Here is a 14,329-nt window from a genome sequence, read left to right as displayed (position 1 = left end):
ATGCGCTGCGCTTTTGAAGTCATGGCCCTTGGCAATCGGGGCCGAGCCAAGTGCGGCCACTCCCGCTAGCGCTTCAAGTGCTCTTTATTGACTGTCAGCACGCCTGGCAGTGGGCGAGCCTTGGGCACAGTTTGATAAACCTGTAAACACTTGCACAGCCCCTTTCTCTGGAGCTCGTCAGGCCTCTCAGAGAAAGGCCGGGCACAGAAGTCTTTCATCGTGTCCTGAATTCCAGAAACTCTGGCTTCCGAGGAAATAAAGGAGGCCGGGCCCAGAGCGCTCTCCCCGCTCACGGAGATCACTCCCCCGCCCGCCCCAGAGCCTGGCCTGGGGGTGATCACAGGCGACACACACGAAGGTTGTCTGTAGGTGTCACCTAGAGAAAAAGGAGGAAGGATAGAGGCAAACACATAGGGCAACTGGATGCCCTGTGGTTATTCTAAACTCAAAGCCTGGAGGTTGGGAATCAGACCAACGAAAGCCTTCCCAGTAAGAGTGAGATGTGCCACGTCTTCAAACGCAATAGGGCATCGCCTTGAAGGTTTTTCCCGCCGCGTCCCGTTGTGCCTGAATGTGGGAGCCACGAGCAATCTTTCCACCTGCTGACTGTGCTTTTCCCTTTCATCAGCAAGCACGTGTCACTACAGCCTCAATGTCTTAAAATACAGTGGTCAGAGTGTGAGAACATAAAGAGACCACGCACACAGAGCTACTGCCTTTCCTCTCCTTACTCATGTGACACCCAGTTTACAGGGAAACACACCAGTGAAGTGGGGTTTTTCAGACAAGGCCATAGAAAAGGTACTTGGGCTCGGCCGGTGTGGTTCAGTGGCTGAGCATGGATCTATGAGCCAAGAGGTCACGGAAAGTTAAAAAATACTAAATATTTTCCCATGTATAGCATGCATTTGCTGCCTGCCTATGATGTGAGGGAACAAGCGTAGAACGATTACAACGGAAAGGCAGGGAAGAAATCCAACTATAAAAGTCTAACTCAGTTGTTGAAGAGGGTAAGTTATAATATCTTAAGTCCCATGGAGGCACAGAAAATTAAGCCGGCAGGAAGCCAGGCTAGGCATTTACAATCCGCAGCCCACCCTGCAATCCTATGATCTAACCTTGGATTCATTCACTGATTCTGAGATCTCTGAGTGATCGAGTCCTTCTTTAAACCACCACAGGCCGAACATGGACACAGCACATTACATCACAAGAGAAGTGAGATCAAACATAACTGCCTTGTAAATACAGCCTAATGGGTGGAATCAATATGGCACCTAATTAAATAACTAGTCTACCCTGCAAGTTCTATAAACAATATTGAATAAAACTTGACGCTCCTGCAGACCTTAGTCCCAGCGCATTAGTTCACAGGCAATCTTCCACTTGCTCAACTCTAATTTGCTGAAATTGTCTAGTATTCGAGAAAATTGGTACACGTTGAACAATAATGAAAATTTAAAAGCAATTTGAATTATTTTGTTTAAACAGTATAAATCACACACAGATATACACACATGCACATACATATAGATTTAGTGTTTCAATCTGTACTCATACAAGAGAATATATATATGTGTGTGTGTGTGTATATATGTGTGTGTGTGTGTGTATATGTGTATATATATATATATATATATATATATATATATATATATATAAAGTCATTTGCCAAAGTTATTACTAACCAAAATTTATGGGTTTTCCTTTTGTCTTACACTATCCCACATTATCATATACTAAATGTTGGCATTTGTCTCATCGCTTTTTTTCATATCAAGTTAATGTTGAGATGTCCCGCCATGGCACCCTCTGCTTTTCCCTGCTGTGCATTTTCTAACACACTGTGATTGCCTGCTTGACATCTGTCTTGCCTAGAAATTCACTTGCTTTGGGAACAATTGTGACTGCCTTTTTTTCACTGCTCTATTCTCTGAACCTTGCTCTGTACATGGCACATAATATAGGGGTCCCAAAATTCACGCAAGAAATAATTTTGATAGAAAACACAGGTTTATAATTAAAAATCGTAAATTTTTTATTGATTCATAAAGTATACAGTATAGGGTTATGTATGGAATAGCACATCGGGTAAATGGCCTCTATGGCTTTGCTGGCACATAGGCGAAGCTGTGGTCTTCATTGTCCCTGCTCCTGGGCCATAATTGGTACTTGGTAATGCTTATCAAATTAAAGGGATTGAAATCAAAGTACAACAGATATTAGAATCTGATTCAATAAACCAAGTAAAATTAGGTTTTTATTTTTTGTTATTGTTATTGTTGTTAATGCTCACACAAAATTCACATCTTGCGTGAATTTTGGGACACCCTATATATGCTCAGTAAATGAATGCAGAATGAACGAATATTATGCATTCAAAGCAAGATTAAAGATTAGCTTCCTTTCATAAAATCCTAATAAATAAAAACAAAAATAACGAATGACAGGGATTTCTATGATTGCTTCAGAGGATATTATTGATGCTGATTTAAGGATCTACCTTCTTAAGAATTTTGCTACAAAAGTACAAGCACATAATCATGACTTGTAGAAAAAAGAGTGAACTAATAATTACTGACAGGTATCAAATACTTGTCATGTTCCAATCACTGCCTGGCAGCCTGCATGCATTATCTGATTTGAATCTCAGCACCACCCCATGAAGAAGCAGGCTAGAGAAGGTCATTTGCTCAAAGCCAGCCCATGATGGCAGCGCTGCTTTTCTTACCCACTACACTGCATCGACACCTGCTTTGTGTCTGCTTTATAGAGGGCACATCATGTACTTCATGTCATGGGCCCCTTTATATACTATCGCTTGGTCATGCTATTTTCATTTACTCACTCAACACATTCTTGTTGCGCACCTATTACATGCCAGTAACTGCTAAAATCATAGGACAGAGCAGGAAAAAGAAGGCATACATTAACTAGGAATATGAATCATCACCGGCATTTTCCAGGCACTTACTAGGTACTGCACACCATTTTAGGTATTTACAATGAATCCGCAACACCACTAACTGATGAGAAAACAGGCACAAAGAGGCGATGGAACTTGTCCCCAGCAACAAAGGCATTAATGGTCAGAACAAGGACACGAAACCAGGTGGTCTGGTCTCTCTCTCGGCTACACTGTTTCTGAATGATGGCACGGGGCCATGCGCGGCCACTCGCGGAGAGCTCTGTAGTTCACCCAAAGGCATCAGGTCAGAATCCAGGCCACTGAAGGGGGTCAGGCAGGGCACTGGTATCTCAGATTTGTCTCTGAAGAATGGATGGGCGAGACTAAAGACAGACATTCCAGATGGAAAGTGGCTCCTATGATCCAGGTGAGAGACCATGGGATCCGGGAGATACTTTGGAGTTAGAATTGACAGGACTCGGTGACTGACTGAATGTGGGAGGTGAAGCTTCTGGCCTAGGTAACCAGGTGCATGGTGATGCCACTTGTTGACACAGAAAGCCCCGAAGAGAGGCCAATTGGAGTGTTTTCCAAAGATGGCCACCACATCGTCTACCTCCCATGCCTTTATAAAATGTGCCCTTGCCATTTCCCCGGTCAAGAAGGGAAGGTTTTTATAAAAACATTTTTAGTGATTTCAGAGAGGAAGGGAGAGAGAGAGCAAGACAGAAAGAAACGTCAATGATGACAGAGAATCACTGATCAGCTGCCTCCTGCACAACACCCACTGGGGATGGAGCCCACAACCTGGGCATGTGTCCTGACTGGGAATCGAACCAAGACCTCCTGGTTCCTAGGTTGACACTCAACCACTGAGCCAGGCCTGCAGAGCTAATTCTCCTTTCTATAAACCTGGGCTGACCTCACTGAATTTTCTGACGGACAGGATGTGATGGAAGGGACACCCGAGAATGTCCAATATCCTAGAAAACTGTTTCTGTGAACGATCCCTCTTGGACATGCTTCTTCGGAACCACCGGCTATGCTCTGAGAAGCCCTAGACACACAGAAGGCCAGGCTCAGGTGCTCCAGCCGACAGCCACCGCGGAGCCGACAGGGAGCAGCGACTGCCAGCTGTGAGGATGGGCTGCCGCGGACTCCAGCTCAGGGAAGCTCTCAAAGAGACCCGCTGGCATCTGGAAGCAGCTGCACGAGAGACCCAAGCGAAAACCCAAGAGCTGCCTTGTCAATCTGCAGAACCGTGAGAGACGACCACACATTGATCTTTGACGCTACTGAGTTCGGGTGCGGCTGGCTGTGCAGGAGCAGATGACCAAAGCCGGGGGTGGGTTCAGCTGCAGACACGGCGAGGCCAGCGGGGGGATGTGTTCCAAAGCTCCCTGGTCAGGTTCATGGGGTTGATGTCCGGACTCGAGGAGGAGCGGGGTCTAGGCTGCACTTACTGACCTGGGAGCTCACAGCCTGCAGCACAGCACACGGAAGGCTGCTGGAGCCAGAGGAGTGGGGTATACTTTGAACCCGGCGTGGGTATACTTTGAAGAGAGCAGAACCCAGAGAACAGCCATGGTGACGGATCGGGTAGAGGAAGATGAGTCACTGGACAAACTGAAACGTCCCTGTCGAACAGTCAGGAAGGAAGTGCGTGAGTGTGGTGTCACAGAGGCAAAGGGGAAAGGCCACCTCAATGAGGAGAGGTGGGTTAACTGTTACGCGCTACAAAGACAGAGGGGCAGTCATTGGTGCCCTGACACAGTGACGGGTGACTCTGGAAGGCATCAGCTGTGTGAGTGGTGGGTGGAGGACAGCCACGAGAAAGGGGCCAGGCTGGAGCAGGGGTGCGCGGGCGGTAAATCCCGACTCTGAACCCTCTGTTCCAGAAGGCTGGCTGCAGGGGAGAAGAGAGAGATGGGGCAGAGCTGGCCTGGGAGGCAGCTTGAGGGTCTCTGTATGGATCTTCTGGAGACGGCGAGTGGCCTCAGAATGTTCCAGCGCTGACTGGATGTCCAGGTAGAGTGGGGACATCTGAAGTACAGGATGGGATCGAGAGTCCCATGGGAAGTTGAGTCTTGGATGAAAGAAAACACGCAGACACGGGGAGGCCTGGAGGGCTGTAAGAGGGTCCCTCTGAAGGCTTCCGCTTCTTTTGCGATGGCTGCTGCTGAATAGGAGGCAAGGCCATCAGCTGAGAAAGCTGACGGGTGCAGTAGGAAGATTCTGAATAACTGGTAAGAAATGTGGAAGAATTTGCAAGGGGCACAGAGTAGGGCTGCCAGACGGTGGGAGCTGGTGAGCCAAGAGACGGGCATGATTGCTCCCTCTTTATGTGAGAAGAAAGGGAGGCTCAAAGAGGTTAAGTAACTTGCTCAGGGTTACAAACTAAATAAATGCAGGAGCTACCACTGGAACGGAGGCCTGTGTGGTTCTTCCCAGCGTATTAGGCTGACTGAATTCCTTGGTCCAGGGGAGTAGCTGCCGTTTCTGGAAGGAGACTGGCGTTGGAGCTAAACACACCCACTTCCCTCAGGTCTCCGGAGACCGGTGCCTCTGACCTCCTCTCTGCAATCTGCAGTCTAAGGAGGTCTCAGGGATAATCAGTAAAGGCCCCTGGCACAGGGCAGACATTCTTCTTTAAATAATAAACACCCTTTAGAAGTGCCTTCGGACTTCGCTTAAAAGCAAGCAGGGAGTTTACTGAACCCTTAGCACCAAGGTTGTGCCTGGGAATCTAATATATATAAAAGCCTAAGCAACCGTCTGACCGTCGCCAGGGTACCTATGATGCGCACTGACCACCAGGGGGCAGACGCCCAATACAGGAGCTGCCGAGCTGCGGTGACTTGGCAGCTGTGGTTCCCAGGTGACGCACCCGGACCCAGAGAGGAGGGAGCCAGATTCCGGGGTGCGTCACCTGAGAACTGCCCTCTTGCAATCCGGGACCCCTCGGGGGATGTTGGAGAGCCGGTTTCGGCCTGATCCCCACAGGCCAGGCTGAGGGACCCCACTCATTCCGCAGATGTCCTTTGAGCCCCAGAGCCACCCCAGGTGCGGCTGCCCGGGGAGGGTCCATGGGAGGTTGGCTCCAGGGCATGTCTGGCCCCTCTTGCCCAGTCCTGCCCTGTCGGCCACCTTCCAATTAATTTACTTTCAATGTGCACGAATCTGTGCACCGGGCTCTACTTGTCGTTATAAGAATCTGGCTACATAATTGCCGGGAGCCGGTCCATGCTTGCTGTTTCAAGGGACCTGGCATATATGGCATACTGTTCTTAATATGTTTGCTCACCTTCTTGGCACTATGTGTTTTAACAAAGGTCTCTGAGAAAGGGTGTTTCCCCAGGTAGGGATTTTCCCCTGAAGTTAGGGAGGGAATAAAACCTCTTAACTAGTGCCAGGTGGGTAATTAATCACTTTAACTATTAACAATCATGCTTAAGCTACATAATTTTTACCCCCTGGAATGGAGATAAGAAACGCCCTAACCTTTGTAATAGAGATTGGTAGGATTGAATCAACTGGTATAAATACAGATGTAGTAAGACAGAAAGAGACAGAACTTAGAATACGGAACCAAGAGAGACGGAACCTAGGCACAGAACCTACACAGAACGTTCTCTAGAGACAGAAGAACTTCGCTGGAGAGAACATGGCAAAAGTTCCTGGACAGAAACTGGCCTCAGAACCTAGAGACAGAACCTAGCGAGAGAACATGGCAAAAGATCCTGCACTGAACCTGACTACAGAAATGGGCAAGAGAACCTGACTAGAACCTGGTGACTGAATCTGGCTGGAGAACCTGGACTGAACCTGGCTGGAGAACCTAGCAAGAGAACATGGACACAGAACCTGGCTGGAGATCTGAAGCAGAACTTGGCTGGAGATCCAGACCAGAACTTGGCTGGAGATCCTGGCTAGAGATCCTGGCGAGGCTGCTGATCAACTGAACGCTGTCTCCATGTCATCTCTTCTTCGCCGACTCCGTCCACACCTTTGGGGACCCCTGGACCCGCTGGGGTTGGACCCCGGCACATAATGAGAGGACGGCATTTAGAAGCTGAAAGCAATCTGCTCATGACGCTCAGCACAGTTATTCTCCGGGTGAGCTTTGCTCAGGAGGCTCAGGCCTGCTTACAGGTGTGAGCAAGAATTTCTAGAAATGAGGTGCAAAGCTCGGAAGCTGAAGTGGTGAGGGACGCTGTGGGTCCATCCTGGAGATGAGCAGCGGTGTTTGTGAGGTGCCCCGTCTCGCAAATAGAGCCCCTCATGCTCCCTGCACCCAGGACTATACATATTTAAGAGACAGATACCAAGAATCTTTATATGGAAAAATGAAAATAAGATTCCTTTAATTTAGTTTTTTTTGGCTGTTCCAGAAAAAATAAAAAGACACTAGTGACTATGATTTGAACAAGGACTGAGCCCAGACACAGAGGGACTCCTGCAGATGCCCTAGTCTGGCTGGCGGCTGGAGGATTGGCTCTGCAGCGCCTACGCATCCTGAGGCATCGCTGTCTGCTCCATACCTGGGCGGTGAGGAAGAAGGTACCTGCCCATGAGCACATGGCTGTTCCGTGGCACATGTCACTGCACGCGGTGCCTCCAGGGCACGTGGGTACCTGCAGCCCCTCACAGAAGGGGAGCCACAGCTGTGTGTTTGAGATGGTGGAGCACATCCTTTGTGAATTGTGAAGTCCTCTGAGTGAGTTCCAACTGGCGTTTGCAGGAATGGGAGAGACCATAAAACAGAGAACACCCAGATGCATGTCCCACAGGGAGGATGGGCTATCCTGGGAAACACTCAAGGGATATGTGGATGCATTTGTGCTTTTGATGCAGTAGCATCTCCTGCATCGTGGTGAGTAGTTTAGAAGCCCATCAGCTCCAGAGCATTTTCTAAAGCCACAGTTACAGGATGTTCTTCCAAACCCCCGGGGCTGCTGGGACCCCGGACAGGCTTTCCCGGGCTGCCCCACGCTTTCCTGCAGGTCTGAACCATTGGACCAGGGTATAGAGTCTGGGGAAGGAGCCAGGTCTGCATGTGGGCTTCTGGGAGCCGAGGCCTGCGGATCTGAGCAGAGGCTCCTGGCAAAATCTCAGTCCAGCACCAGGGAAGGGACTGGACCCGCAGCTCTCTGAGGCATGCCTGCCTGCTTCAGTTCAGTCACAATAAATAAATGGTTAGGGTGTGTGTCTTCTTAAATAAAACATTTACAATAAACATTTCCCTTTTTAGTATATTCAGTGGATAAAGTCCCTTACATGTGTGATTAATAAGTGCTACGAGAACATCTAAATTTCAATCTATATAAACCAGAAATAAATACTATTAATTTCTGTGTAGTTACTCAATCTGTTCATATGTGTGCCATCACTGCCTAAAACAACTGCGTAAGTAACTGTATTTTATTTCATGGAAATTTCCCACCGACAGTTTTAACGAGGAAAGATGGGTTCCCTCCTCGGTAATCTGCCCGTTTTCCTCAGGTGCGGTGTCGTCTTAAGCACCAGCTTAGACTTTGGGGACATGCAGAACTTGGTGTCAAAAGGCCCCCTCCAGGGGTGGGACAGGGTATTTATTATTACTATGAAGATCTTGTCAAATTCCTCAGCCTCTCGGAGAGAGAAGATAAGCATCACAAAGTATTATTGTTAAAATAAAACAGAAGATGGGAAAGCAAAGAACAAAAATACAATAAGAGCATTAGTCACAGTCCATGTAAACCACAACAGATATATAAATACTAGAGGCCCGGTGCACGAATTCGTGCACAGGTGGGGTCTGGCCGGCCCAGCCCCGATTGGGATGGGGGGGCAACTAGGGGTGGGGCCATCCAGGGGGAGGGGCCGCAGGGCGGTAGGCCAGCCAGCCCCACCCCCTGGTCGAACTCCGGTCGAACTCCTGGTTGAAGGGACAATTTGCATATTAGCCTTTTATTATATAGGATAAGCAAATATGTTCTATATAAAGATAGAGTAGCTTCTTTTTAATCTCGCAGGGAACCTGCCCCTCGAGGGGGACTTAACTGATGTGGAAGCAGAATACAAACATAAAAAGAAAGAAGTGGAAGACACACCAGGGAGATGCTTGGAGGCAGACAACATATTCATCACGTGGCAATAGGTGTTGTATTCTGGTGGCTTTGAGATATAAAGTATTACGACATTTTTGCAAAAAGTCAGAGGATGTCAAACGCCAAGACATATCTACATACCACAAACATATATAAAAACAACAGACAGGCACGCATAATGTAAATATGGACACACATGAATACATTTTCCTGTGTGTTTATGCCGGAAAAATGAAATACAGCATTCTGGGTGTTTAAGTTGAAAAAAATTAGCTACAACCTCTTAAATTCCATTTTTAATTCAGAGTCAATTGACCTGCAAGCCTGTCAGGTCAGAGTGCAAGCTTGTGAAGGTTAGAGAAAGGGCAATACATTATAATCCTTTAGTGTGGGTTGTGCTTAAAAACTTTCATATCAAAACTAATATAGTATTCCAACGCCACACAGTTGCTGAGTGAAGAAAGCGTCATATACGCAAGGAAATAGTGATGAGACGCTGAATTATAATCTACTTTCAGCCTAAAATAAAACGAAATACACATCTGCAGGAGGGAAAGGTGGGAAGGCCTCGCTGTCTAACCAGAAGGCACACAGTATTATTCCCATAATAAAGTGTACATTTTCAATTGTTCAAGTAAATGAATAAAAAACTGCTCCTTCAAATACAACATCTGTAATTTCAAAACCTTTTCTCTCTTCCACATAAAACTGGGTAAAGACAAATGTATGGCAAGAGATGTTCACAGAAACACACAGGCCACGCGACGCTCTGCCTTACCGCTGTCGCCAGAAGGCAGCGCCACGGTGTGCGTGGGCACGGTGTCCGAGTTCACCTTTCCATTTTCAAATGTGTCGTTTTCCGTCTGCTGGAGCTGCCAGTTGAGGCCGAAGAGATGCATTGCTGGGGGGAAGGATAGAGGCTGGTTAAAGGGCTGCTACTTTCGCTGCAACGCCAATGGCAAACATGTTGATAAAAAGTCACGTAGAGTTACAATGCAACACCAAGGGTAACTGCATGATAAAGATCAGAAAACAAGCAATCCCGCATACAAATGCAACAGGTGGCGATAGGTACATACGCAGCACTGCAATAGTGCCCTGATGTTTCTCCATTAATTGTACCAGGACACTCCTAGGCAAGAACAGTTACCTTCTCTGCTTTGTCGGAGTTCCATCCCCTCCACCCCTGAACTAAGTGGTGGGTGCTCATAGCAGCACCTGCCCAATTGCGTGACCATAGGCCACTCTCACATGCATAACACTTTGTTGTAAAACCTATAGGTTCTCAAGAGATATATTCACTGGATTAAGGTAAAACTAAAAACTGGGCTCACAGATGAATTAGCTGGCATATGAAATGATCAGAATGGATACCGATGCACAAAATAGAATATTTTAATAATCTAAATTTAAGATGACTTTATAGTCTAACTCAGCAATGATTCAGATCAAGCTGCCTGTATATCTGTCAGGTAGCTTCCTGGAGAATTTCTGTATGAGCGTGATCCTATATACTAAAACCCCAATATGCAAATCAACCGAACAGCGGAACCACCGGTTGCTATGATGTGCACTGACCACCAGGGGGCAGATGCTCAATGTAGGAGCTGCCCCCTGGTGGTCAGTGCACTCCCACAGGGGGAGCGCCACTGAGCCAGAAGCCGGGCTCATGGCTGGCAAGTACAGAGGCGGTGGAGGGAACCTCTCTTGCCTCTGTGGCAGCGCTAAGGACTGGGAAGCGGGCCTAAGCCGGCAGTAGGACATCCCCTGAGGGGTCCCAGACTGGGAGAGGGCACAGGTGGAGCTGAGGGACCCCACCCTGCACCAGTGCACAAATGTCCTGCACCGGGCCTCTAGTAATCTCATAAATTGTAAAAACGTTGTTGACTAACTTTATTTAAAAGATTTGGAAAAGATAACTATAAGTTATATAGTTATACATGTCTAAATCTAATTAAAATTTTTATGTATTATTTAATAATATCCGATATACGTAGTAACACAATTATGTTGGCACAGTGTACAAACTCTGGCTCTGTCCTCAATTGAGAATTTAACCCTGCACAAGTGACGTAATGTTGGTAAACATTAGGTTTACTTAAACAGTGAGGCTGGCTGCCCGACCTTATGTAATTGGTGTGAACTTCCTAGGCAGTACAGATGGAGGGCAGCAGGACAGTTCTCCCTGTAGAGGCATTTCATTTATTTATCCTTTACCCCAGATGACTGAGCTATTGGAAGTCACCTGACTGACCACAGTACCGCTCAAGTTAACAGTCCCTCTGACTGCGATGTGTCCCCTCCCCTGTGAAATCCCTGCACCTCCCTCAGGTGGCAGGTGCCCACTTCCTGGGGAAGCAGCATGACTGGATGGAGCATCTTTCCCATGACTGTTCATTCACTTTTGTTTCTCATTTTCCTTACACAGTGCCTGATACCCAGTAGGTTTTTAAAAATATTTTTATTGATTTCAGAGAGAAAGGGAGAGGGAGTAGATATAGAAACAACGATGATGAGAGAGAATCAATGATCAGCTGCCTCCTACATGCTCCACACTGGGGAACGATTCTGCAACCTGGGCACGTGCCCTGACTGGGAATCGAACCATGACCTCCTGGTTTATAGGTCACTGCTCAACACCTGAGCCATGCTGGCTGGGCTACCTAGTGGGTCTCAATAAATATCTGTCAAATAAACGAATTTTATTTCCTGAGGTTTTAAAATCTAAGAAAACACTTGTGTATAAAAATATGTAGTTATTCAAAGGAAAATTTAATAAATATAAAACAAATACATAAGTGGCTAAGACAAGAGTACTATTTTATTCATTATTTGATTGCCTTAGAGTATATGAAAAATAGTGAGTGAAAGTCCCCTCGTATTATGTATAATTGATTGGATTTTTTAAAAAAGATTCAACAGTTTGGGGGCCTTCCATGACCAGTCTCCCATTTTCCTGTTCCAATACCTGATATGAAATCATGATCTAGTAAGAAATATACCAGACACAGCTACACCTACCCTGTGTAACAAATGTTTACACGTATGCTCCCTGCTTCAACCCCAGTCTGCCGGCAATTTCTTTTAGACTCTGATTTTTCAAGGATTAAGACATGGGTCATGGAATGCTTGAATTTACAGATTGTCAATGGGTAAAGAGGTATGACTCCGTATGTCATTTTTGCATTAGACTATTTGGGTTTGAGTGGCAAAATGTCAAGAGCTTTCTAAACACTGAGCATGTCATACGTCTGTCAAGCTTCAGATATTTCCGCAAGTTTTGAATGAGACAGTGGGAGATACTTGGGCACAGAGTAAAGGTCTGACAGACACTTGTTGGTGGAGCAACAATAACTACCCAACAGGGTCAAGACTCTCACACGAAATAACGTGTCATTACCGTGTGCTTTCATGGAGCATAAAAAGTCCTCTTATAGATTAGCTCGTTTTATTGGCTTTAAGAGACTTTGAAGAGGAGAGATAATCCATGGATTATACACAGGAGTCAAGTGTTAAAAGTAATGTTATGTTTATGTTTGGAGACCTATTTTATTTTCTGCCAGATGGGCAACATCTTATTATATATATTCATTATAGGAAATCTCCATAAAATGGGATTTCAGTTCTACTCAAGACATCATCTAATGAGAACCATACCCACTAATATTACATCTTGTTTCATACTGCATTGAAAACAGAGGCCAACAAGTTGTCTGGTCTTAGAATATTATGTGCTTTGAAAATATTGCTGGTTGGAATTTTTAGTGAAGCTCTTGACACTTACGATGCGTCATTTAAGATATTTATACAAACTCAGAGTGTTAGGGAGATTCACTCCAAAGGTAGTGTGAGAGAGAAAAAGAAAAGAGGAGGAGAGTGGGGTAGAGGCAACGAAGTCATAAAAGTCAAAATGCTCCAGAAATTACTAAGCACCGGTCAGTAACATGACATGCAATGTCTCAGCAGACACAGAGAAAATTAGTGAAATAAAACCCATCTGTAGATGAAGAAGGATGAGAACACCCCTGCCTCGCCCGAGCGGGAGGGCAGACATGAACCCCCAGGGAGGCTGTGCTCCCAACCTTCAAGGTGGTACCGCGAATCCCTGGCTGACGCAGGACTGACCGGAGGGCGTGGGGCGAGTGTCAGAAGAAGCTGGGAGTCCGACTGAAAATATTATCTGTCTATGAGAAGGCCACACAGGCAGGAGCCCACCTCCCGAAGAGAGGCCACATGCAACTAGAGATATTGTCACAACAAAGAGTCAAGAAAACATTAAATTTGGAGAAAACTTTGAGGAGGCTTATGCAACAAGGAACAAGCCCAAGAAGTCAACGCCGAAGATACGGGTGCTGATCTAGAGTCAGGAAGAGCAGAGACGGAAAATGAACATCTCAGAACGATGGTATTTCACGTCTGAACAAGAGCAAGATGACAAAACGAGAGGTCCAAGCAATGGTGTTAAGACCCCTGATGCAAAAACGAGGGAGGGCTGCCTAGTTCACTCTGAGGTGCCTACTACACCGCCCTTACAAAGTGTGAAAAAGCGGCTGTGCCCTGGCCGGTGTGGCTAAGATGGTTGGGTGTCATCCCACGCATCAGGAGGTTGCAGGTGCGATTCCTGGTCAAGGGCACCAGTCCCGGTTGTGGGCTCCATCCCTGGTCGGGGGTGTGCAGGAGACAGCTGATCAATGTTTCCCTCTCTCTCTCCACCTCCTCCCCCGACCCCTCTAAAAATCAATAAGCTATTAAAAAAGTTGCAGTGTGACAAAATAAATTCTACATTTAAAGAACTGAAGTTTCTAACACCAGTTAGACCCTCTCCACTTCTTTAAGACAAAACTTCTAAATTGCCAGGTATGTTCAAAGCCCGTCATCCTTGTGTGTCTTCAGTGGAACAGTTCACAGAGCTGGGAGATGAAAGGGAAGCTTTCACACGCCGCCCTAGTGCCGCTGATGGATGTGAGAATGGAACAACAGAAGACAAATCAAGCCACAATAAGGAAAACGCAAACGGATGTGGCTGGAAGCCGTGTGCGCTCCGGGTCCCTCACCCCCTGGGCTGATAGCCGAGGTGGGGAGAACCGGGCTGGCAGCGGAACCAGGCATCTGTCAGCCACAGACCCATTGTCCGAGCCGCAGTGAGAACACCGTGGTGCAATATCACAAAAATAAAACCGTCACCAACACCTGCTCTGTGTTAAGTGCTGTGCTAGTGTGACCTGCATTATCTCATTTAATCTTCACAAAGACCCCACCAGTAGTGGATATTATTTTTTTTTTCATGTTAAGTCTCAGAAAACGGAGGCTTTTTTTGAGCGTTTAAGGTCCC

The 14,329-nt window shown here is 46.7% G+C and overlaps 1 protein-coding gene across 6 annotated transcripts in view; it reads right to left on the bottom strand.

Annotated features, from left to right (window-relative positions):
* The window catches only part of TENM3 (teneurin transmembrane protein 3), a 415,109-nt gene that overhangs the window by 107,043 nt on the left and 293,737 nt on the right, over positions 1-14,329 (bottom strand). For all 6 annotated transcript variants that reach the window (XM_036299786.1, XM_036299789.1, XM_036299788.1 and 3 more), the window contains exon 5: positions 9,776-9,898. In XM_036299786.1, the coding sequence (XP_036155679.1) occupies positions 9,776-9,898 (123 nt within the window). The remainder of the gene's footprint in view (positions 1-9,775; positions 9,899-14,329) is intronic.

The sequence above is a fragment of the Myotis myotis genome, unplaced genomic scaffold (genome assembly GCF_014108235.1).
Source record: "Myotis myotis isolate mMyoMyo1 unplaced genomic scaffold, mMyoMyo1.p scaffold_m19_p_3, whole genome shotgun sequence".
Classification (NCBI taxonomy): domain Eukaryota; kingdom Metazoa; phylum Chordata; class Mammalia; order Chiroptera; family Vespertilionidae; genus Myotis; species Myotis myotis.
This window is presented reverse-complemented; position numbering and strand designations above follow the sequence as displayed.